This window comes from Puma concolor, chromosome C2, assembly GCF_028749965.1.
Source record: "Puma concolor isolate L17-30 chromosome C2, mPumCon1.1.hap2, whole genome shotgun sequence".
Classification (NCBI taxonomy): Eukaryota; Metazoa; Chordata; class Mammalia; order Carnivora; family Felidae; genus Puma; species Puma concolor.
This window is the reverse complement of record NC_141675.1, coordinates 111,935,875-111,958,557: the sequence shown is the minus strand read 5'-3', so window position 1 is coordinate 111,958,557 and position 22,683 is coordinate 111,935,875. Positions and strand designations below refer to the sequence as shown.

The window sequence follows — 22,683 nt, the reverse complement described above, 5'->3', positions numbered from 1 at the left end:
CCACAGACTCTTGGTCTTGAAGGCCCTTTCTCTCCTGGTTTTCCTACCTCTCAGGTGGCCCCTTATCAGGTTTCACAGGCCCCTCTTATACCTGTGCCTTTCATAGTCCACTTGCAACTTGTCACCCATATTCAGAGTTTTGTCTTAGTTTAAGTTGCTGATGACTCCTAAATCAGCCTCCAGCCTGCATATGGGAGTTTGAGGCTTAGGACCAACTGCCTACTGGGTGTCTCTGCTTCGATGTTCCAATAACATGCCCAGCCATGTTTGGTACCACTGTTACATACAACTTTATGCCAATGAACTTGCAAATCGAAATGAAATGGGTGGCCTTTTTTTTGACAGGTTGTAAGTGGCCAGTATTGACGCAGGAATCTCACCGGGCTAATTAAACATAGCAGAAATTAACAGATTATTATCTTCCTGCTACAAAGCCAGGTCCAGATTGTTGAATCTTCAAAAAAATAAAACCCGTGATTGCTATGTATTTCTTCCCAGCTTAAGAAAGTTTTAAAAACTTTTAAAAACGTCTTAAAGTAGTACACGAACAGCTATATTTTCTCCTGTTAGATTTAATTTGCCACCTTTGCTTTGTCTCTGTATAAGCACATATTTTCTTTTTACGTACCATTTTCAAGTCAGATATTCTGACACTTCACCCTTAAATACTTCAGCAAATACTTCTCCTCAGAGTAAAGATATTGTCTGGCATAATGACAATGTCATCATCACACAGAATTCATTAAAGCATCAAATATCCAGTTCATAAATATCCCTAATCATTCCAAAAATGTTTTAAGGGTATCCTTTTATTTATTTTTGAGAGACAGAAAACAGGGAAGAGGGGCAGAGGGAGAGAGAATCCCAAGCAGGCTGCCCGCAGGCCAACCTCATAAACTGTGAGATCATGACCCAAGCCTAAATCAAGAGTGGGAAATTCAACCGACTGAGCTACTCAGGCGCCTCTAGAGTATCCTTTTAAAAACCAGGACAGAGCATTAAAAAAAAAAAAAAAGATGGCAAGATTTTATTAGTTTTGTGATTTTTGATCCCCAAACCTGACAACAAAAACCACAAAGACATGAGACACACACACACACACACACACACACACACACACACACACACACACTCCTAAAAAATACAAATGCAAAAGTCCTCACACAATATTAGCATATTTCAGTATGTAAGAGGTCTGAATTTGAGGATACAATGTTTGTCGCTCTTTTCTTCTCCCCCATGACCTAGCAGCCTTCTAGTCAGATCCCACTGATGTCTTGCGTGACTAAACCATCGTAGGTCATTCCATCCCATTCCATCCCCAGTCGTCAGAGCGACTTGTTCAAGGAGCCCAAGGCAATCAGCATATACGGTATTATTGCCGGCTAGAGGTGCTCTAACCAGCAAGAGGTTCAATCCTTTCGCTGGCCAATTGTTGAACACCACTCCAATGTACCCCTTTGCCTTGCGAGGCATTCCTTTTACTGGAGCGTGTTGTTATTCGTCGCTTCTCCTTGGTCCATGGTTTGCTCCTTGGTGGCGCCAACAGCGGACACCTAAACAGGTGTTAGAGCGCGGGAAAGACCACACGCTCTCCCCGGAGCCGCGGGACCGGGAGGCGGTCCGGAGGCGGAGCCTCGGCCGCACCAAGTCCTGCGTGCCGCTCTGCGCCGCCTCTCGCCGGGCCGCCGCTCTCCGCCCAGGGAACCGGGTCAGGCCGCGCCGCCCATGGTGCTGCTCGAGAAAGCCATGGCCAGTAAGTAGCGCGGCGGCCCGGGGGAGGGATCGCCGGCTCAGCCCCTCGCCTCCGCTTGTGTCCCCGCCGCGTCCCGGGCCTTCCCTGACCCGGCGCCCGCGGGGCTGAGGTCTCCGGCGGCGGAGCGCGGCCCGGCGCACTCCCGGGGAGTCCAGGCTTTCGGGAGCGCCGGGCCACGCGACCGGAAGGGCCCGCGTCTTGCTCACTGCAGGGCTCCTCCTGAGTCCCGTGCCTCTAGCTGCGTTTCGGCACCGCCGGCTGCAAATTCACCTGCGCCGGAAGAGGAGGGAGACGGGTGCACACAAGTTCCGCGCCCCCTTCTCCGCGCCCTGACCGGAAGACTGCACCTTCAGTAATTAGGAGACTTATTCGAGTGTGGGAACCTCGGTCTTGTGGGATTCTTGGAGGCTGTTAGGTTTTGCATGAGAAAGCGAGACTATCCAGGGGGTGTCGCGTTCACTGTATTCACCTTAGATTGATTTTTTAACTTGAGTTTTGCAAAAGCATGTATCCTAGTTATTTGTGTTTTGAACCCCGTCATATGAAAATGAAGCATCGTTTTTCTCTGATTTGGGCTGTATGGTAAGAGGCCTGATTAACTTGCCCCATGTTGCACCGCCCGTCACACCCAGTGGAGAATGCTCTCTTCCCAAACAGAAAAAACTGGACAAGCTGTTTCTGCACCTGGACATTGAGCTTTCGGGTTAGGTATTACATGTTACACAAGTCTATCCTGGATCAGCCCCAGGGGGCGTTTCCAGCCATCTTTCTTTGTCCCCAGGTCTTTGCCCGATCCTTTTACATGAGGCTTTGGAGTGTCCTGGATCCCTAGTCTGGAGACCTGGATTAATACAGTTTTGCCTCAGTCTGTGGCAACAGGTCATTTAATCTTTCTGAACCTCAGTTTCCTGGCCTGTAAAATGGACATCAACTGCCCCTCCTGAGGTCTTGCGAGGCCCCCACTAGATGCTAAGGTTTGTGCAAGTGCTCTGGTTTTCATTTTAACCTGCCAGTGCTTGGAGCAAGTCAGTGGCTGACTGAATGTTAGGATCAGGATAAGGAAGTCCTTTTACACACCTGCCTCTGGATGTGCCTGCTGTCTCTGAAGAGCCAGGACGAGACTGAGGTTGGTGGGCTTGAGAGGTGTGGCTCGTGATGGTGTTGAGGATGGTGTCTGATTTCCTTGAGGAGTGTTTTCAAGTTACATGACCTCTCCCCGGCCCACCCAGAAACAAACAAATGCGGTTCCTGTCCTGCTTTACAGTTCCAGATTTTGGCTTGGATTGTCTCACTGACTTTGTTCACTGATTTTGCGCAGCTTCCCTCCCCCCCTGCAATTTCCTCATCTACCAAATAGTGTTAATGACGCTTCACAGATGTTTGCATGTATAGAGGGCCTGGCACATTCCGTATGCTTTTCCCACATTGGTCCCTTCACTTTACTATGTTTTACCCTTTTTTTTTTTTTTTTTTTTTTTTACCCCCTTTGGTAAGTCTTTCATTGTTAGATGATGATGAATATTAGGGCAGCCAGGAACCTTAAAAGTCATTGTAATTTTCACTTTACAGCTGAGGAGATGAATTGACTAGTATTGTTTTCCACATCAAGAAACTTCCCGATGGTAGCCTTTCTGTGTCTCAGCCCCTGTGTGGAGTGGGTAATCTGCAGAATGTCAGACAGTCCCAAGCCTGGATCAGGACTTTCTGGATAGGATGAGGGAGAGAGGAAACTCTCAGCATAGCCATGGTGGATTCATCTTTTAATCCCTCCAGAGCAGAGACAAAGCCCAGCTCCTGAATTACCGTGGAGACTTTTAGTAGGTCTGTGTGATGTTCTGGTGACAGCTAAAGTTTGCTCCAAAGTTATCCCAGCTTTCGTTTCTTGTTTTAGATTCCTTTGTATTCATTCAGATTCTGAAACTATTCAACAAGCTACATTCAGGGTTACATTTAGCTCTTCTCACTGTTTTTAAGATACACCAAGGAATGGAGCATCTGAGTTTTCCTACTTTTAGGGTTCACAGTGGGCCAAACAGGCCATCAGAGATCAGGGTCTGTCGGTGTTGACTCTTCTGGGGACATTTGCACCAGTACAGCAGATACCCAGAGGGAGAACTCTAATGGTTTTCAGGTTCTAGAGCTTAGTTTTCTAGAGCAGCGGTGGGAGAGGAAAGCTAGGGAAGGCCTTTACTGAAGATTCCTGAAGTTTTTGCAGAGCTTCATGGCAAAAGCATAGTTTTGCCACGTGCTTTTGATCCTTTAATGTCGCCTCCCGTCAGACCAGGAGCAAAAACTATGCATCAATCAGGGTCCAGGCAAGACGTAGAAACCACACCAGTCACTTGAACACGGGAAATTGTATATAAAAAATTATTAACCAGTGAGTGATGACTATAAGAGTTACAAGAGAACTCTAGAGAATATAGGAAAAGCACATATAGGGAGTGGTTATTAGCTCAAAGAAGGAATAAGCCTGGAAGAACCCCTGACCTTCTTGGCTGACAGCAAATCTTGTTGGCTCTGTGGGACTCAGTCCCTGATAAAAATATGGAGCCTCTTACTCGAGTAACAGGAAAAAGCACTGTTAGCTTTTTCTAACAGTCTCCCTTGCAACCTCTCGTGGTGTTATTTGCCACTTAATGTTGTGCTCTTTGGGGGCACAGGAATATTCATGGGGCCAGTGCAAAACCTCACAGGTGGCCAGGGGCCCTGCCCCGTGACTAAGCACATGTGCAGCTCCTTAGCCGCCAGGCTTCCCTCCCTCCAGCGGCTGGACCTTTGCTCCCTGCCCCAGCTGGTGGTGGGGAGGTGGAGGCGGGCAATTCCCCTTCCATTGGGCTGACCGCCCCAGGTCACAGTGATTGGGTAGTTTCCAAGGGATTTCACCTGCACTAAGATGCACTCCGTATCTGGAACAGGGGTAGCTTGAGTCCCAAGAGCAAACTGTAAGGGACAGTTACATCTTCAAGTTCATTCTTCCTTCAAGCCGTGTTCTCAGTAGTATGTAAGAAGCTGGCCCTGCCTGCTTTGCTTGAGGCTCTTGTGCTGGCGTGAGGCCTCGCCCAGAGGTGTTGCTCTGTCCCCAGGTTTCTCAGCCTCCACATCATTCACATTGTGGGTTGGATTATTCTTTGTTGTGAAGGACTGTTGTGTACTGTGGCGTGTTTAGCAATGTCCCTGACGCCTACGCACGAGCAGCTACTGGCACCCCAACAGTGGTGACGTTGTCAGATGTCTTGGGGAGGAGGTGCAGAATCTGTTTCTGGTTGAGAGTTGCTTTGATCCAGGAGTCAGGTCTTCTGACAGCTGTTTTCTTGTATCTTCGTCCTCAGCTTTCCGCTTGGCCCTCATCCAACTTCAGGTTTCTTCCGTCAAATCAGATAACCTCACTCGAGCTTGTGGCCTCGTGCGGGAGGCAGCAACACAAGGAGCGAAAATAGTTTCTCTGCCAGTAAGTATGGAGGCGGAGGTGGCCACTGCCCTCTGGGAACTTCTGATCCAGTAGAATACTGGCTGCCACCTCTCGTTGTCTTCTTGTGTCCTGGGGTCCAGCAGGGTCTTGTGGGTCCCCAGGATTGTTCCATGTTTAAGGGTCTTTGTGATAGGATGTGCCAGCGTGTTTACAGCTCTTTGGGATCATCTATCGTGTTCAGAATCCTGGTAAGTTGTGTGGCTTACTTAAAGATAGAATACTCAGTGCCTTGGATACTTCCCTTCTTTCCTTGTATAAGTAAGTCTTTCCAGGACCATGGCACACATAACTGATTGTAGTGCTAAGGCTCCAACATTTTTAGCAAATGGTTGAAAACTGGAAATTACTAGAGACATTTAGGAAGCCTGCAGTATCTTCCTAAATATGGTAGCCTGTAGTAAGCCAGTAGGGCTCTGCATGTATTTCCTAGGTGATTGCTTTTAGAACAGAACCAGGTAAGGGTTGCACCACATTTGCTTGTCAGCAGGTGTAGTGTTGGCCCAGAGCTGGGTTCTGCTCATGCTAAGACATGCCTATACTGCATTTTGGGGCAAAGGACTACTGGGATCAGTGGTTGAACTATTCCAGACAGCCCCCTCTTCCTCTCTCCCTTTTGCGCTGTGGGGAGGAGGTGGCCCTTTGTAAACCCTGCTTAGATTGACTAGAGAATTTTCAGGGCCACCTTATGTTTTAGGCTCCAGTCCATCACAGATGTGGCCAGTGAGTCAGAATCTTTAACAAGGGAGCTTGAGATCTTAATGTGAATCCAGTCTTCCTTATGGCCACAGTTATGGGACTCGCCTGTACCCTGATCACGGTCACTTGTTGCTTTAAGTTGCCAGGAGCGAGAATGAAGGCACCTAATTCTGCATGTGCCCTCTCTAACGTGTGTTGTATAAGCTGATGATCCTCAGGTTTGAGTTTGCTAGCACAGTGCCTGGTGCACAGTCTCAGTGAATGATGAATTAGAATCAAAGTCTAGTTTTTGCTTTTCTTTTCTCACAGAGCTGTGGCAGATAGCATATCCTGGAGAATGAGAGATTTCTATATTTTTTCAAACACAGGCTTTATTGCTTTACATAGTTAATAATATAGTTTTGAGCCAATGGATTCATTCTAACACCCGAAGTCCTATGATTAAACCCAATTGTCATGGGGCTCAAGTGCCCAGGGTGGGAACTCAGAGTTCTGCGGACACCGAGGGAGAGGCGGATTTGCTGGGGTGACAGGGATCTGAGAGAGCACACATGACTTGTGTCCTCTGGCCCAACCTGAGCCAGCTGTCAAGTTCGGCTCGGGGCCACAGGCTAGGATGCCAGTGTTTTTCTTATCGGCTGTGTTTTACCCTTTTGAGAGCAGGGCTAAAAGAGGCAGCTGTGTCTTCTGAGTTTAAGTTTAAAATGGGTGGGCTATTTTCACGGTTTCCCCCCCCCCCCCCTTTTCTCTGCCAACATTATTCTAGGAATGCTTTAATTGTCCATATGGCACGAAATATTTTCCCCAATATGCTGAGAAAATTCCTGGTGAATCTACACAGAAGCTTTCTGAAGTAGCAAAGGAGTGCAGCATATATCTCATTGGAGGTAACTTCCTACCCTCAAGGTATAATGACCTAAACATGAGAAACATCCAAATAATTTTTGTTTCATTTAAGCAATGAAATACAAAGCATGTAAGTCAGACATTGAAAGAATGAGGTGGATCTTACGTAATCATGTGGAAAAATGTTCAAGAAACAGTTATGTGGAAGAAGCACGTTCCGTATGATATGAACAGGCACTCTCAGATTAATCCCTGCCACAAAAGGTTATATATTTTCATATGTGTTTGTATATGTAGCACATAGTAAGTATGGTATAAAGACGCACCAAACTGATAATGATGACTTTTCCCTGGAGAAGGAATGGGAATACAGGGCAGGTGGAAATGTGGAAAGAAAACACTGTATTGGAGTGTCTTTCATTATACTAATACAACGTTAGGAAATTTTGTTTTCTCATAAAGAGGCCACATATATCAAGGTAGCTTTAGAAGTATGGTTTTGAAATAAATGTGGTTTCAAAATAAATTTTTAAAATGTATTTGCTTAAATAAAAATCAGTACAGTAAAGCTGTTCAATAGATCTAGCAAACACAATTATTCTCTGTTATGACATTTTAAAAGAATTAGAAACAGATGAGAGGTGAAGAAAAGACAAGCAAGAAAAAAGAAATGCGGGAACTACATTCAGTGATGGCAGGATTGGCTTCCATTCCCATCATGAGGCCTAATGGGGATACAATTACTTTGCAGGACCTGGTGATTTGAAGTTGAGCAACAGTGAATCCTCTGTGTTTCTCTAGTGTTATAGATTAACAGATCTTGTAGCTCAAGATCAAAGCAGAATTCAGAAACAGTTTGGTTATTTTTGAACCTGTCTTTGGCATCTGACTTAATTACATTTCATCTCTACTCTGGAGTTTGTTTCTGAAACATCATATTAAAGAAGACAAAAAAGAACATAATTAAATAACCCTTAGAAGATAGTATGCTTTATTGTTGGACCCAAGTGACAGTTTGTCAAGTGTTTGTCTTGTTATCATACAAGAGTGCTTTATTCAGAATATTTTCTTTGCTCCTGTGTTTCTCTTCTCAATGAAAGGTTCTGTTCCTGAAGAGGATGCTGGGAAATTCTACAACACCTGTGCTGTGTTTGGGCCTGATGGAACTTTACTGGTAAAGTACAGAAAGGTAAGTAGGGAATGTGCCAAGCCTCATTACCTCTTGAGAATTTGCTGTGAAATCCCCTAGTTCCTCTCATAAAATTTTACACATGTGGGGCGTTTGACTAGTTGGTATAGTCAACTTGTCGAATCTTGGCTGTTGGCATTTTGATATAAATTTTAGACTTAGCCTGTCAGTTTCAGCAAAGGAAAAATCTGTAGGAATTTTGATTAGAATTGCCCAGTGTTTATAGTGCACTATTGACAATAGCCAAAGTATGGAAAGAGCCCGAATGTCTATCGACTAATGAATGGGTAAAGAAGATGTGGTATATATGTATATGTCAATATATTTATATCTATATCTGTATATATATACATGTGTATATATATATATATATATATACACATATATATATATATATACACATGTATATATATATACATATGTATACACACATACATACAATGTAATATTAGTGATCAAAAAGAATGAAATCTTGCCATTTGCAACAATGTGGATGGAACTAGGGTGTATGATGCTAAGCAAAATAAGTCAGAGAAAAACAAACATATGACTTCACTTGTATGTGGAATTTAAGATACAAAACAGATGAACATAAGAGAAGGGAAGCAAAAATAAGATAAAAACAGAGAGGAAGACAAACCATAAGAGACTCTTAAATACAGAGAACAAACTAAGGGTTGCTGGAGGGGAGGTTGGTGGGGGATGGCTAAATGGGTGATGGGCATTAAGGAGGGCACTTGTTGGGGTGAGCACTGGGTATTATATGTAAGTGATGAATCACTAAATTCCATTCCTGAAATCGTAATTACACTAAATGTTAACTAACTTGGATTTAAATTAAAAATAAATAAATAAAGTGAATACTTAGAATGATAAAAAAAAAAAAAAGAATTGCACTGAAAATAGAGATCACTGTGGGAACAGTTGACATTTGGTAAATGCAAATACACTGAAGATTGTTAAATACTTTGGCTATTGATCCTTTTATTGTTGTGAAATCCCTTTCTTTCTCGCAATAATCTTTGTCATGAAGTTTATCTCTGATATTGCCATGGCCATTCTAATCTTATACTTACTGTTGTATGGTACATTTTTTTTCTAATTCCTTACTTTCAACCTGAATGTATCTTTGTAGTTTATTTATTTATTTATTTATTTTGGCAGGTGTATTTAATTTATTTTTTTAATTTACATCCAAGTTAGTTAGCATATAGTGCAACAGTGATTTCAGGGGTAGATTCCTTAATGCCTCTTACCCATTTAGCCCATCCCCCCTCCTGCAACCCTTTCAGTAACCCTCTGTTCTCCATATTTGAGTCTCTTATGTTTTGCCCCCCTCCCTGTTTTTATATTATTTTTGCTTCCCTTCCCTTATGTTCATTTGTTTTGTATCTTAAAAGTCATCATATGAGTAAAGTCATATGATACTTGTCTTTCTCTGACTAATTTCGCTTAGCATAATACCCTCTAGTTCAATCCACGTAGTTGCAAATGACAAGATTTCATTCTTTTTGATTGCCAAATAATACTCCATTGTATATATATACACACACCACTTCTACTTTATCCATTCATCAGTCGATGGACATTTGGGCTCTTTCCATACTTTGGCTATTGTTGATAGTTCTGCTATAAACGTTGGGGTGCATGTGTCCCTTCGAAACAGCACACCCGTATCCCTTGGATAAATACCTAGTAGTGCAATTGCTGGGTCATAGGGTAGTTCTATTTTTAATGTTTTGAGGAACCTCCATACTGTTTTCCAGAGTGGCTGCACCAATTTGCATTCCCACCAGCAGTGCCAAAGAGGTCCTTTTTCTCCGCATCCTTGCCAACATCTGTTGTTGCCTGAGTTGTTAATGTTCGCCATTTTGACAGGTGTGAGGTGGTATCTCATTGTGGTTTTGATTTGTATTTCCCTGATGATGAGTGATGTTGAGCATTTTTTCATGTGTCGGTTGGCCATCTGGATGTTGTCTTTTGAGAAGTGTCTATTCGTGTCTTTTGCCCATTTCTTCACTGGATTCTTTGTTTTTTGGGTGTTGAGTTTGATAAGTTCTTTATAGATTTTGGATACTAACTCTTTATCTGATATGTCATCTGCAAATATCTTCTCCCATTCTGTCAGTTGCCTTTTAGTTTTGCGGATTGTTTCCTTCGCTGTGTGTTTCCTTTGTATTTTGATGAAGTCCCAATAGTTCATTTTTTGCTTTTGTTTCCCTTGCCTCCGGAGACATGTTGAGTAAGAAGTTGCTGTGGCCAAGGTCAAAGAGGTTTTTGTGTGCTTTCTCCTTGAGGATTTTGATGGCTTCCTGTCTTACATTTAGGTCTTTCATCCGTTTTGAGTTTATTTTTGTGTGTGGTGTAAGAAAGTGGTCCAGTTGGGGCGCCTGGGTGGCGCAGTCGGTTAAGCGTCCGACTTCAGCCAGGTCACGATCTCGCGGTCCGTGAGTTCGAACCCCGCGTCGGGCTCTGGGCTGATGGCTCGGAGCCTGGAGCCTGTTTCCGATTCTGTGTCTCCCTCTCTCTGCCCCTCCCCCGTTCATGCTCTGTCTCTCTCTGTCCCAAAAATAATAAATAAACGTTAAAAAAAAAAAAAAAGTGGTCCAGGTTCATTTTTCTGCCTGTCGCTGTCCAGTTTTCCCAGCACCACTTGCTGAAGAGCTGTCTTGATTCCATTGGATATTCTTTCCTGCTTTTGTCAAAGATTAGTTGGCCATACGTTTGGGGGTCCATTTCTTGGTTCTCTATTCTGTTCCATTGATCTGAGTTTCTGATTTTGTGCCAGTACCATACTGTCTTGATGATTACAGCTTTGTAATACAGCTTGAAGTCCAGTGTATCTTTATAATTAAAATGATTCTCTTGTAGCTAGCATACAGTTGGGTCTTGTTGTTTTATTCATTTTGACAATTTCTGCCTCTTAGCTGGAGCACTGACTTCACTTATATTTAATGTAATTATTGATATGGTTTGATTTAGGCATTAGACATTTTAGTGTTTTTTTTCTTTGTTCCTCTTACCAGCATTCTTTTGGTTTAGTTGAGTATTTTTTAGAATTCCATTTTAATTTAACTATTGGCTTTTAGTTATACCTCTTTGCTTTTTTTTTTTTAAGTTGTTGTCCTAAGGATTACCATACGCACCCTATCTTTTCATAGTCTACTTAGAATTAATATCCTACTATTTCATATGAAATTTAAGAACTTCACATTATATAGATCAATTTCCTTCCTTCTCCCCTCTTTCTGTTATAGTTGTCATATGTATTGCATAATAAATCCCACAAAACACTAAGTTTTTAAGTAATCATTTGTATGTAAAGAAATTCAGATAAAATTATTTTGTTTGCTGAAATATTTAGCTTCTTTGTATTTTTCTTTCTAAAGATCCTAGTTCTGTCTGGTATCTGCCTTCAAACAGAAAGACCTCCTTTAGAATTTTTGTAGTGAGGATCTGGTAGGTAGGAATGCTCTTAGTTTTGGTTTATGAATATATCTTTATTTTGTCTTCATTCTTGAAAGATATTTTTGGTGGAATAGAATTCTGGGTTGACAGTTTTCTTTTCTCTCCTAGCAATTTGAGCAATGTTTTTCGTGTATTTCCTAGCCTCTTTTTAAGCATTTTTCTAATAAGAATTCGGTGGTGATTTGTATTGTTGTTCTGTATGTAATTCATGGTTTTTTTCTGTCTGCCTTCAAAATGTTTTCCATAATCTTTACTTCTCAGTGTTTTGACTCTGATGTGCCTATGTAGGTATAGTTTTCTTTTTATTTCTCTTGCTTTGTGCTTATTTATTATTTAAAAAAATTTTTTTTAAACTTATTTTTGAGAGAGAGAGAGAGAGAGAGTGTGAGCAGGTGAGGGGCAGAGAGAGAGGGAGACAGAATCTGAAGCAGGCTCCGGGCTCTGAGCTGTCAGCACAGAGCCCGATGTAGGGCTCGAACTCATAAACTGTGAGATCATGACCTGAGCCTGAAGTCAGACGCCTAACTGACTGAGCCACCCAGAGCCCTGCTTTGTGCTTCTTTAATCTGTAAATTTAACTCTTTCGTCCTGTTGGGGCATTATTCTGTTAAATGCTTTTCTGTTCCATTCTCTTCTTATTGGACTTCAATTTTGATACTGTTCTACCAAACCAGGTTTCCAAGACTCCAGTTTTTTGTTTTTCCAACCTTTTTCCTCTATCTTCTTTGGCTTGGACAGTTTCCATTCATCTGTCTTCAAGTTCTTGGAGTCTTTCTTCTGTAATCCCTAGTCTCTTGTGTGCCATCCCAGTGAAATCTTTTAAAATTTCAGATAAACTTTTATTTATCTACTAATTATATCCTATTTGTCTATTCATTAAGAGCATATTTCTCCTTATACCCTTGAGCCTAATTTAATAGCTCCTTTTTGGTAATTATCACATCTGACCCAGGCTGGGGTCTGCTTCATTGATTATTACGTTTTCTTTAAAGTTAGGTAACATTTTCTTATTTGTGTGTCTAGTAATTTTGGATTGCATATTGGATTCTATGTTGTTGAGATTCCAGCTTCTATTATATTACTCTGAAAAGGGTTGAATTTTTTTGTTTTAGTAAGTAGTTAACTTCATTGTACTCAAACACCATACTCTTTTTCCTTTGTGAGGTAGGCAGTAACTTCAGGTTCTCCATTCTTTTTTTTTTTTTTTTTTAATGTTTATTTACTTTTGAGAGAGAGCACGTATGCACGCATGAGTGAGGGAGGGGCAGAGAGAGAAGGAGACACAAAATCCAAATCCAAACAGGTTCCAGGCTCTGAGCTGTCAGCACAGAGCCCAACGTGGGGGCTCACCACAAGATCATGATCTGAGCTGAAGTCCGGTGCTTAACTGACTGAGCCACCCAGGCATCCCTCAGCTGCTCTGTTCTATCTAAAGTTGTTTAGCTTTGGGGCTAAACAACTAGCTTTTTGTGCTTGTAACCTCACTGTTTGAAGTGCATATTTTTTGTATTGAGTTTTCCAGTCCATGAATGTGTATATCCCAACATTTATTCAAGCTTTTAAAAATTTCTCTTGAATTGTTTTTATAGTGCTTTGGGTACAGTCTTGTATATCATTTGCTAGATTTATTCCTAATTAGTGGTTTTTGATGCCCTTTCATTTTCTGTTTCTTGCTAGTATATAGAAGTACAACTAATTTTAAAAGTACTGACCTTGTATGTTGTAACCTTGCTAAACTCCTTAATTTCAGCTGTAGATTTCTTTTGGAGTTTGTAGGTACATTGTTATATCATCTGAGAATGATTACAGAGTTAATTTTATCTTTCTCATCCTCATGGTTTTTATTCCTTTCTGTTGCCTTGTTGCTTGGGTTAGGATCTCTGAGATCCTCTGAATAGGAGGAGTCCTTGTCTTGTTCCTGATCTCAGTATGAAAAGGCTTTTAATGTTTCACTGTTAAGTATGATGTTCCTTCCTTTTTTACTTTTGCAGATGCTATGTCAGAGTAAGGGAATACCCTTCCCAGAAGAGTTTTTTCTTTTGTTTTGAAAATATGAATGGATTTAGAAGTTTGCCAAATGCTCATTATGTACCTCTTAAGATGTTCATATGACTTTTCTCCTTTATTTTGTTAGCTATTTGTAGTAAATTACGTTGATTTCCTCATGTTAACACGTGCTTTCCTTGAATAAATCCAATTTCAGATGATGTGTTGCACTTTTTATATATTGCTGCATTTAGTTGGGAAAATTGTACCAATTTTTAATTACCCACTCTCCACCTCTCCTGCCAATGTGTCAGTTTGATTATGATTCTGTGATGAAGACTTCAGTTAGCATTTATACTGAATAAGAAAGTAACACATTAGCTGCCTTCCATAAGAAACCTAGATATCACCTTGCATACTACATAGGAAAGAAGTGTCATAAAACTACCGCTTTGTGGATTTTTTCCAGTTTTGTATATTAGAGCTCATTTTGGTAAAATGTCAGCTTGTGGGTTGGGTTGTGGGCAGGTTGGGGTTACTATTTGTATAGTTGATCTTAGAGCATCCCTATTTCTGGGCATGGAAGGACGTTTGTAAATTGCTGCCGTGAACCCTGCTGGAAAAGAAGTAACCAAATCCATTACTTGTGATGCAGCTCCATCTGTTTGATATTGACGTTCCAGGGAAAATTACATTTCACGAATCTGAAACATTGAGTCCTGGTGATAGTTTCTCCACATTTGATACTCGTAAGTACTAAGTTCACCTGTTTCAGCAGTCTCAGTAGACGAGGGTCAGGCGTTCTTCTTTTTTTTTTTTCTCTTATGTTCCTCCCCGACTTCTTTACATACCCTGACTATAAGACCAGAAATGAGAAGGGTATAGAATGGCCAGAGATCTAGAAATAGTGGGCTGAATGGAGAACTACGGGTTTGTCATGATTTTGCTCTGCCGTTTGGTCACAGACTATTCGTATGATCACTTCCAGAGTTTATCTGTCAGGCTGTGATTGAATACTTCCCACATAGACAATAAGGATTCAATTAGAATGAACTTCTTATTTCTAATCTGCTGACATAAACGATGTCTTCGTGAGGGAAAATCCAAGCAGGCATAAGCTTATACATTTTCTCCATCCATGGGCCCTGGGTAATGTATTACCTTCATTGTTTGGTGATCTCAAATGGAGGCTTTACCCTGCCACGCCATGTTGCAAAAGAGGTTAACTTTTCATTTGTGCATTTTCTGTTTGAAAAACAGCTTACTGCAGAGTGGGCCTGGGCATTTGTTACGACATCCGCTTTGCAGAGCTCGCACAAATCTACGCACAGAGAGGTGAGATCACCGAGGTTGTGCTGTGGAGGTGCTTCCAGGTTTGGTTCCGGCCTGGTCTTCGTGGGTAGAGGGAGGGAGCCCTTTGTCAGAAAAACCAGAGGAGAAGCCTTACTCTGTCCACCCTCATCCGGCTGCTCAGATGTTGCTGCACGTGGACAGCACAGCTGTTTGGAGGTTGCATTTCAGCACACCGTGGAGCTAAGCAGGAGCCATGCTCCTAAATCCTCTCTGCCCCTCGAACCCTTCTTGCTACTGTATTTGGAAAGAGTAGCTTGGAGCCCACTAGAAGTGAGGATGTGGTCTATGGTGCCTGTCATGATTTCACACTCAGTGGTCCTGCATGTTGGGCACAGTAGAAATGTAGTCAGTGACATTCTGGTCCAGAGAACAAGTGTCCTTGCTGTCCTGGAAGAGCACGGAGCCAAGTCATGAGATCTGGGTTCTGGTTCCAGCTCTTTCCCTTAATGGACATGATACTTTGAGTAAATTATTTAATCTTTACAGCAGCGTGGATCTCCATTTTTTCATAGGCATGGGGTGGAGATTAAGGAAGGAGAGCTTAGAAAGCTCTTCTTGTGGTAGTCAACAAATAGGAGCATCCCACTAGACTGTCCAAGCTACTCTGATTTGGACTTGACTGTCACTTCAAGTGAAATGGGTGCAGGTGTTGTGACTGCCTGGTCAGCAAAACAGGTGGGGGGTGCACAGGCTCTGCGTTGGCGGTCTCTGTTGACTTCTGTCAGTAAGTGTTAGAGCACCTACTCTGCCCCTCATTTCATTTGAAAAGCATTACAAAATGTGGTCCTTGGCCACACAGAGCTGGCCATATGGTGCTGACAGAAATCTGTGAAGTCACATACCGTGGTTTCGGTCATCAATAGCACTGTTCTATGTTTGTGTGCAACGTGTATGTGTCCCCAAAGGAATCCTACCTTGGTGGACATCTTTTTTTTTAGGTTTGGGAGAGTTTGAGTTTGTTCCCCACTGGGTAAGGACCAAAATGGGGACTGAGTGTGGGGTGGTGTCAACCTGCACCCATTCTTCTCTGGCCGTTCTGTCTCAAGGCTGCCAGCTGTTGGTGTATCCTGGAGCTTTTAATTTGACCACTGGACCAGCCCACTGGGAGTTGCTTCAACGAGGCCGGTAAGAAAGCATCTCAGGCACATCTTCAAGTGTCAGTGTTGCCTTGTTGCAGAGATTTCCAGTTTGGGGGAAGAACCAACCTTCCTGATACAGGATGCTGCCCCTGACTCAGGTGCCCTGACATCCAGATGCAGTGGGAAAGGATGAATCACCCTGTTGACTATGTTGCTTGGATCGCGATGCTTCTCCTACCCCAGCCCTTACCTCATTCTGCTAGTCCTAGAATACCCTGCTGAGACACTGTTTTTCTATTCTGCGAATCCCAGGCATTGCACAGTGTCTTTGGCATGTCACAGTAGCTGTTACCTGGGTCCCTGAGGCTGAGGAGTGAGTGGTGAAGGGCAGATGGCTGAGGTGGATGTAATATGGAAGGGGAAAGGAGTGTGACTTGTGTGTCTGTGTAAAGTGTGCTGAAAACCATGAAATACTGGTCAGAGACGCTGGCTCTCTCCGTTACAGTTTTGTTAGTTGAGGTATCCTATACTTAGAGGAATGTACACTGATTTTAAGTCTGTAGGTTGGGGAGTTTTTACATGTGTATGCACCTCTGGCCACGGTCAATATAGAACACTTCTGGATCTCTAGAATGCTCCCCTTTGCCCCTTCCGCCTACCCTCTCCTTTGCCCAGATGTGGCCACTATTCTCACTTCTAAAGAGGATGGCAATTTTTATTGGAGGAGGAAGCAGAGGTGTTTGGTTGGTTGCTTGGTGGAAGGTGGGGTAGGGGTGTCTGATACCATGAATATTAATTAATGCAGTCTTGTAGGGAGCAGGAAAAGCTTGGGAGATATCGGAATGGCCTGGCGTGGACCTGTTGGTTAAGCCCAGGATGCTCCCAGGTGAGATGGCTTGATGTACCCAGCCTGCCACCTGAAATTCTTACCTAATTTGAGATGATGGGGCTGCGGCCACTGGGGGCATGGAGATGCCACGCAGCCCTGCAAAGTGTTTGGCCCCAGCAAGTCCAGTCCAGTCTCTCTGGCCACCTTGACTCGATTAACCAGAGAAGATCTGCTCGTTTATATGTTAAAAGGTTGGCTCAGGCCAGGATCTCAACTGTGGCAGTATTAACATGTTAGACTAGCTCATTCTCTGTTATAGGGGCTGTTCTGTGCACTGTAGGATGTTTAATAGCATCCCTGGCCTCTACCCTCCGGGTGCCAATAGCAACCCCCATCATGAAAGTCAAAAAGTCAGAGTCAGTGTCTTCAGACATTGGCAAATGGCTCTACTGGGCAAAATCACTCCCAGTTGAGAAGTGGCTTATGCGTTAAATATACTTTTAGAAGAGAGGGTTTCATGGCTTTGTTTGTTCCCTTCCATGTCTGAGCCAGCCTATCCTGTCCCAGTTTTTATTTCATTTTATTTATTTAAAAGAATTTTTTTAATGTTTATTTATTTTTCAGAGAGAGAGAGAAAGCGTGCGTGCGTGAGCAGGGGAGGGGCAGACAGGGAGACACAGAATCTGAAGCAGCCTCCAGGCTGTGAGCTGTCAGCACACACTCCAACATGGGGCTCAAACTCAGAAACTCTGAGAGCATGACCTGAGCCGAAGTACGACGCTTAACGAACTGAGCCACCCAGGCACCCCCCACTCTGTCCCAGTTTTTAAAAGAAGGATCTGTACCCTTGGGATAGAAAAATGTTGCCAATATATAATATATGAATTACCTCTTTTCTGTCTGTTGACAACAGGGCTGTTGATAATCAGGTATATGTGGCCACGGCATCTCCTGCCCGGGATGATCAGGCCTCCTATGTCGCCTGGGGACACAGCACTGTTGTGAGTCCTTGGTGAGTTGGCTAAGCGGGGAAAGGCTCTCCAGGAGCTTGGGAGAGATTGCACTGGGGGGGGTGGGTTGTCTGATTCCCCACCAGCCCTGCTCCTTCCCAGTCCCCCATCCTCACATGCCTCCTAGGTCTCCACTTCGTCTGAGAGAGACACTTGCACTTGGAAACCACATGAGAAAGAATTGGGCCTGCTGTCTTTCTTGATTGAGCATTTGACCTTAGCCCTCTTCTGAGCTTCTGAGTAGCTTTTGTTATCAGTCAGACTTGGATCACATGGGGGAAGTACGGCAGCAGTCATGGTGGGTGATTTTAGTAAAAGAGGCTCTCAGATTGTTGGCTTTTGGTTAAAATTTAAGCTAGGTGATTGGTTCTAGAGCAGGAATGGGTTATAGGGTGAGGATTTTGCTCCCTGCATAATGATTAGAGGATGGGGGAGGATGGGTTCATTTAAGCAAAACTGTGACCTTGTCCTCTGTGAGAGTGTAAAGCATTGTCTTAGAGAAGCCAGCATGGGAGTTCTCCCACCTGCACATCCAGTTGTATGTTACTGTACGTAACTCATGGTCTGTACTTGAATGGTTTCCACAGCACTTTCACACACATGGCCTCCATGTGAACGAGACTTTTCCTACGTTAAGCTCAGTTTATAGATGGTAGAATTGAAGTTCGTGGGATAAAATAGCCAGAACTGGTGTTTAGATTCAGGACTTCTGACTTTAGAACTTGGATTTATTCCATACCACTCACACATCTGTATGATTACACACATACTGCTGTGTATTTACATAATTTCAGGATAAATATGCCAGTAACAAGGCCGAGAAGGGTTATATATCACTAGGGTATGTCTGAAATTCTCTCTTCTGACCTTCTAGGCCCCAAAGATGAAAGAATGTGATAGGGGAAGGCCTTGGAAGATAAGACCAGTGAGAGATTCCAGGGAGCCTCCTGCATATTAGGATCTGGAAGGCACTGGCAGACTGGAAGGATTAAGTTGTCTTGAACATTTTCTTAAACTTGGTTCAAGTTCCTCTGTTCATTTGTTAGTGACAGGCTTCCTGGCCTTCTGGGCAGCTCTGCTTCCCTGCTGGGGTTCTCCTGATGAACTTCATTGCTTATCAGGCTGGCTGCTTCTGACACAAAGTAGTTGTACTTTATTCTTTTCAGAATTCTACCTGTAGGATTTGGGGGCCCTCGGTCTTATATTGACATCAGGAATGGCTGCCTGGGGTTAACCCAGAGAGGGAGATCTTTGAATGCCAGAGCAAATGGGGAAGAAATAGAAAAGAATAAAAATGAATTCAGTTAAGTGGCATTAATGATGATGTTTGTAGCTCATCTGTGCCAAAAATTTGTTTGTGGCCATCTGGGAAATGGAACCAATTACTGTATCAGATTGTTTGTTAGGTCAGATTACTTTATTTTGTGCTTTGGAGAAATTTCATTTCACTAGATGTTTTTGAAGCCCTGCTTTGGGCCAAGAGACTCAGCACTGGAATCTTCTCCACATCAGCCTTTCCCCAGATTTGGGAAGGAGTGTTCCTGTTTCTAAGTGTGAGGCTCCTCTCCTATTGGGGTGTGCTTTACACACCACTTCTATCCAGACCCCAGGCTGAAACCTTTCCTTCAAAAACTGAAACCCAATAACATAGGGACCCAGGGACCACAGGCACAAGGCCGGAGATCCAGGCAGCACAGGGCTGTGCTCAGACCCAACCTTACCATCCCCAGCCTCGGAAAGCATGAAGGAGCAGAGCCAGACCACCCTCCCGAAAGGGGTCTTTCTGATCTGCACTCAGGAAGGGACAGGACAGAGCTTCCCGCTGTTTACAGGTAGCTCTGTTTTCAGAGGTTTGTAATCATGAGGAACTACCATTTCCTAGCAGCTGGCAGTTTACAGAACATACTCCGTAATCTAAGTCCTCACAGAGCTCTGATTTCCACTTTATAGACTAGGAAATGGAGAGTGCAGGTGACTTAGCACAAGGCCAAATGGCTACTTAAATGGTGGAACAGGAATTTATGTCCCTCCTTTCTTGTCTTTAATCTCAGATTCCTTTCCCTGAGGCCTTCGAGGTGTGACAAGAATAGGGATCCTGATACCCACAAACATTAGTGACCTACTCCCTTCCGAATCTCTTTCAGGGGAGATGTCCTTGCCAAGGCTGGCACTGAAGAGACCATCGTGTATTCAGACATAGGTAAGATCTGCTGTGGCACGGTTGAGGTCTCTGGCGTCCCCATTGGTCTGAGGTGATTCCTAGCTGTGAAGCTCCTGTCGCTTGGAGGGGCTCCCTTGTGCCACCTTCTCGTTTATCCTTGGTTCTCTGGCCAAACCCTGGGGGCTATAATTCCGGTTGAGTTTTCTTGGTTTGGTTTGAAATAACTCCAGCGGGACCTCCAGGTCACCGGGTGCCTTTGGACAAGGCCTCTATATTCCTGAGTTACTTGCCGAGACTCTGGTGGTTTTTATACTGTTTGGGGAAGAAATTCTCATTGGTTAGTGAGGAGTTACATCCTATTAATAGTACACTTTCCTGTTTTTGCAGACCTGAAGAGGTTGGCTGAAATACGCCAGCAAATCCCCATTTTTAGCCAGAAGCGATCAGACCTTTATGCAGTGGAGGCGAAAAAGCCCTAAGGTTTATGCTTCTAACATGTCATGGAAAACAGGATGATGTTTCTGCAATGTAATCAACTCCCTGTTGAATTCTTTAAGGAGATTTTTTTTTTTTTTTCTAATTTCAGACTTTTCCTTTGTTGGGAACTCTCTATTGAGATGATGGAGCATTAACACATGATATTTTTCACACCATATTAGATAGTTAAAAAGAGCTCAGACTAGCCTTGCGAGCAGAAGGAAAAGGAGATGGCTATAACTCCCATACTAAGTTGCTTCATAGCAGTTGGTGAAAGTGTCAGATCTTGGTATCCTGGTGGTTGCTTCACCTGATACCGATATATTTATGTCACATACCGCTTATCTCACTGCTGGGGTTAGAATCCATTACGTAGAAGATTTGGTCTGGTGCCACTCTCTTTTGAGTAGGACGTTGAAGTTTATATTTTTAGTCTGTGAGTAGCTATGGAAAGCAAAGTTATGGACCCTTGTGTTTGCTAGAAGAGATGGCAGCCCCATCCCTTCCCGGCAGCCTTGGGGCTCTTCAAATTCAAGAAGGAGCCAATGAATCAACCCCAGACACTCCTGGTCTTAGAGAAAAGGTAGTATCAATAGGGAGTCCTGTGGAAGAATGGCAGCAGTGGCATTTGGTCAAGGCAACTGAAGTATGAGTCTCTGTAAAAGATTTTCTTGATGGGGTGAGTGTCTGAAAATATCTTTGTCTTTTTGCTTTTCTCCCTAGTAACACTTTCTAGCTTGATGAAGGCAAGCTAGTGGTTTTAGCCTAGTGGTTTTCAGAAGCCTTTTGCACAATTAAAAATTAAGGATTCCAATGAACTTTGTTTTTATGTATGTTACAGTTGGTGGTGGGCTAATAAACATTTAACAACCAGCTGTCCCCCCGCCCCAAAAAAAAGGCCCTGATTTTGCAGTAGTTGCAGTAGTATTTGCCAATTTCCTTGGTATAAATACTTTCACTGTGGCCAAGTACAGACTATCAACATGACCCCTCTAAACACAGCTGGAAATAGATGCACAGTGGGCACTTCTGAGCTGGTGTAATCCTGCTCTAGCACATCACTGTTTACATATGTAGAGATATTTGTCATCCTGGAAAATAAAACAAAACCTTACAATAATACACAAGCACACATTCTGTTAGCTATAAGAGTGATGATATCATCATGTGTCATTTAACCCTTGGGAACCGGCATTGTATACCCAGAGGAGTACAGGAGTGAAAAAGGCAAATGACGTTTTAAAATTAAGTCTACAATTTGGTAAAATTTGACACATGTATACATCCATGCATGCGCTCTCATCAAGATAATGAACCCTCCCCTGGTGTTTTCTTAAGCTGTTATGTAATCCCTTCAGCCACTCTTCTCCTTCCCAGGCAATCACTGATCAGCTTTGTCACTGTAGATTAGTTTGAATTTTCTATAATAACCCAAAAGTGGAATCATGCCATATGTATACTTTTTTACATCTTCTTTTACTCATCGTAATTACTGGAGGACTCATTCCTGTGTGTATCACTCATTTCTTTTTTATTGCTGAATGGTAGTCCACTGTATTTATCTGTTCACCTGTTGATAGACATTCGACTTTTTAGTTTTTGGCTATTAGAAATAAAGCTGCTAGAAAACATTTTGTACAAATTGTTCATTTTTCTTGAGTAAATATCTAGGAGTGGAATGGCAGGGGCCTATGTGTATTTCACTGCCAAACTATTTTCCAAAGTGACTGTGCCATTTTATTTCTTGCCATCCATCTGTCAGTGTCCCGGTTGCTCCGCGTCGTCACTAGTATTTGGTGTGATAATTTGATTTTAGCTCTTTTAATGTGCATGTGATGTGATTTCATTGTGGTTTTACTTTGTATTCTCCTGATGATTAATAGTGCTGATCATCTTTTCCTGTGCTTTTCCTGTATCCTTTTCAGTGAGGTGTCCCTTCATATCTTTTCCCCCTGTTTTGGTTCAGTTATTTATCCTTGTATTGATCAGTAAGAGTTCTTTATATACTCTAGTTAAAAACCATCTGTCGCATGTCATGTTTTACAAATATATTCTCCAAGTCTGAGGAAAAAAAAAGTCTTCATTTTTTTAAAAAGTATTGTTTACAGAGCAAAAGTTTTTAATTACCAGTGAAGGCTGGTTAATTGCTTTTTCTTCTTTTGAAGTTTGTCTTTTTTATGTTGAGAAAACAGAAGGCCATGGGGGAAGGGAAGAGGAAAAAATAGTTACAAACAGAGAAGGAGGGAAGCAAACCATAAGAGACTCTTAAATACAGAGACCAAACTGAAGATTGGTGGCGGGGGGAGGGGGGGAGGAGAGGCGTAAATTGACTGATGGGCATTGAGGAGGGCACTTGTTGGG

General features: G+C 42.9%; 1 protein-coding gene across 1 annotated transcript; it reads left to right on the top strand.

Moving 5' to 3' along the window:
* Positions 1–1,600: 1,600 nt before the first annotated feature.
* NIT2 (nitrilase family member 2) lies at positions 1,601–21,202 on the top strand. The gene is made up of 10 exons (XM_025913799.2): positions 1,601–1,756; positions 5,089–5,207; positions 6,691–6,811; positions 7,871–7,959; positions 14,069–14,162; positions 14,674–14,748; positions 15,813–15,891; positions 17,588–17,686; positions 19,829–19,884; positions 20,233–21,202. Exons 1-10 carry the CDS (start codon positions 1,729–1,731, stop codon positions 20,322–20,324), a joined length of 852 nt encoding a protein of 283 aa, XP_025769584.1. The 5' UTR covers positions 1,601–1,728; the 3' UTR covers positions 20,325–21,202.
* Positions 21,203–22,683: the final 1,481 nt, after the last annotated feature.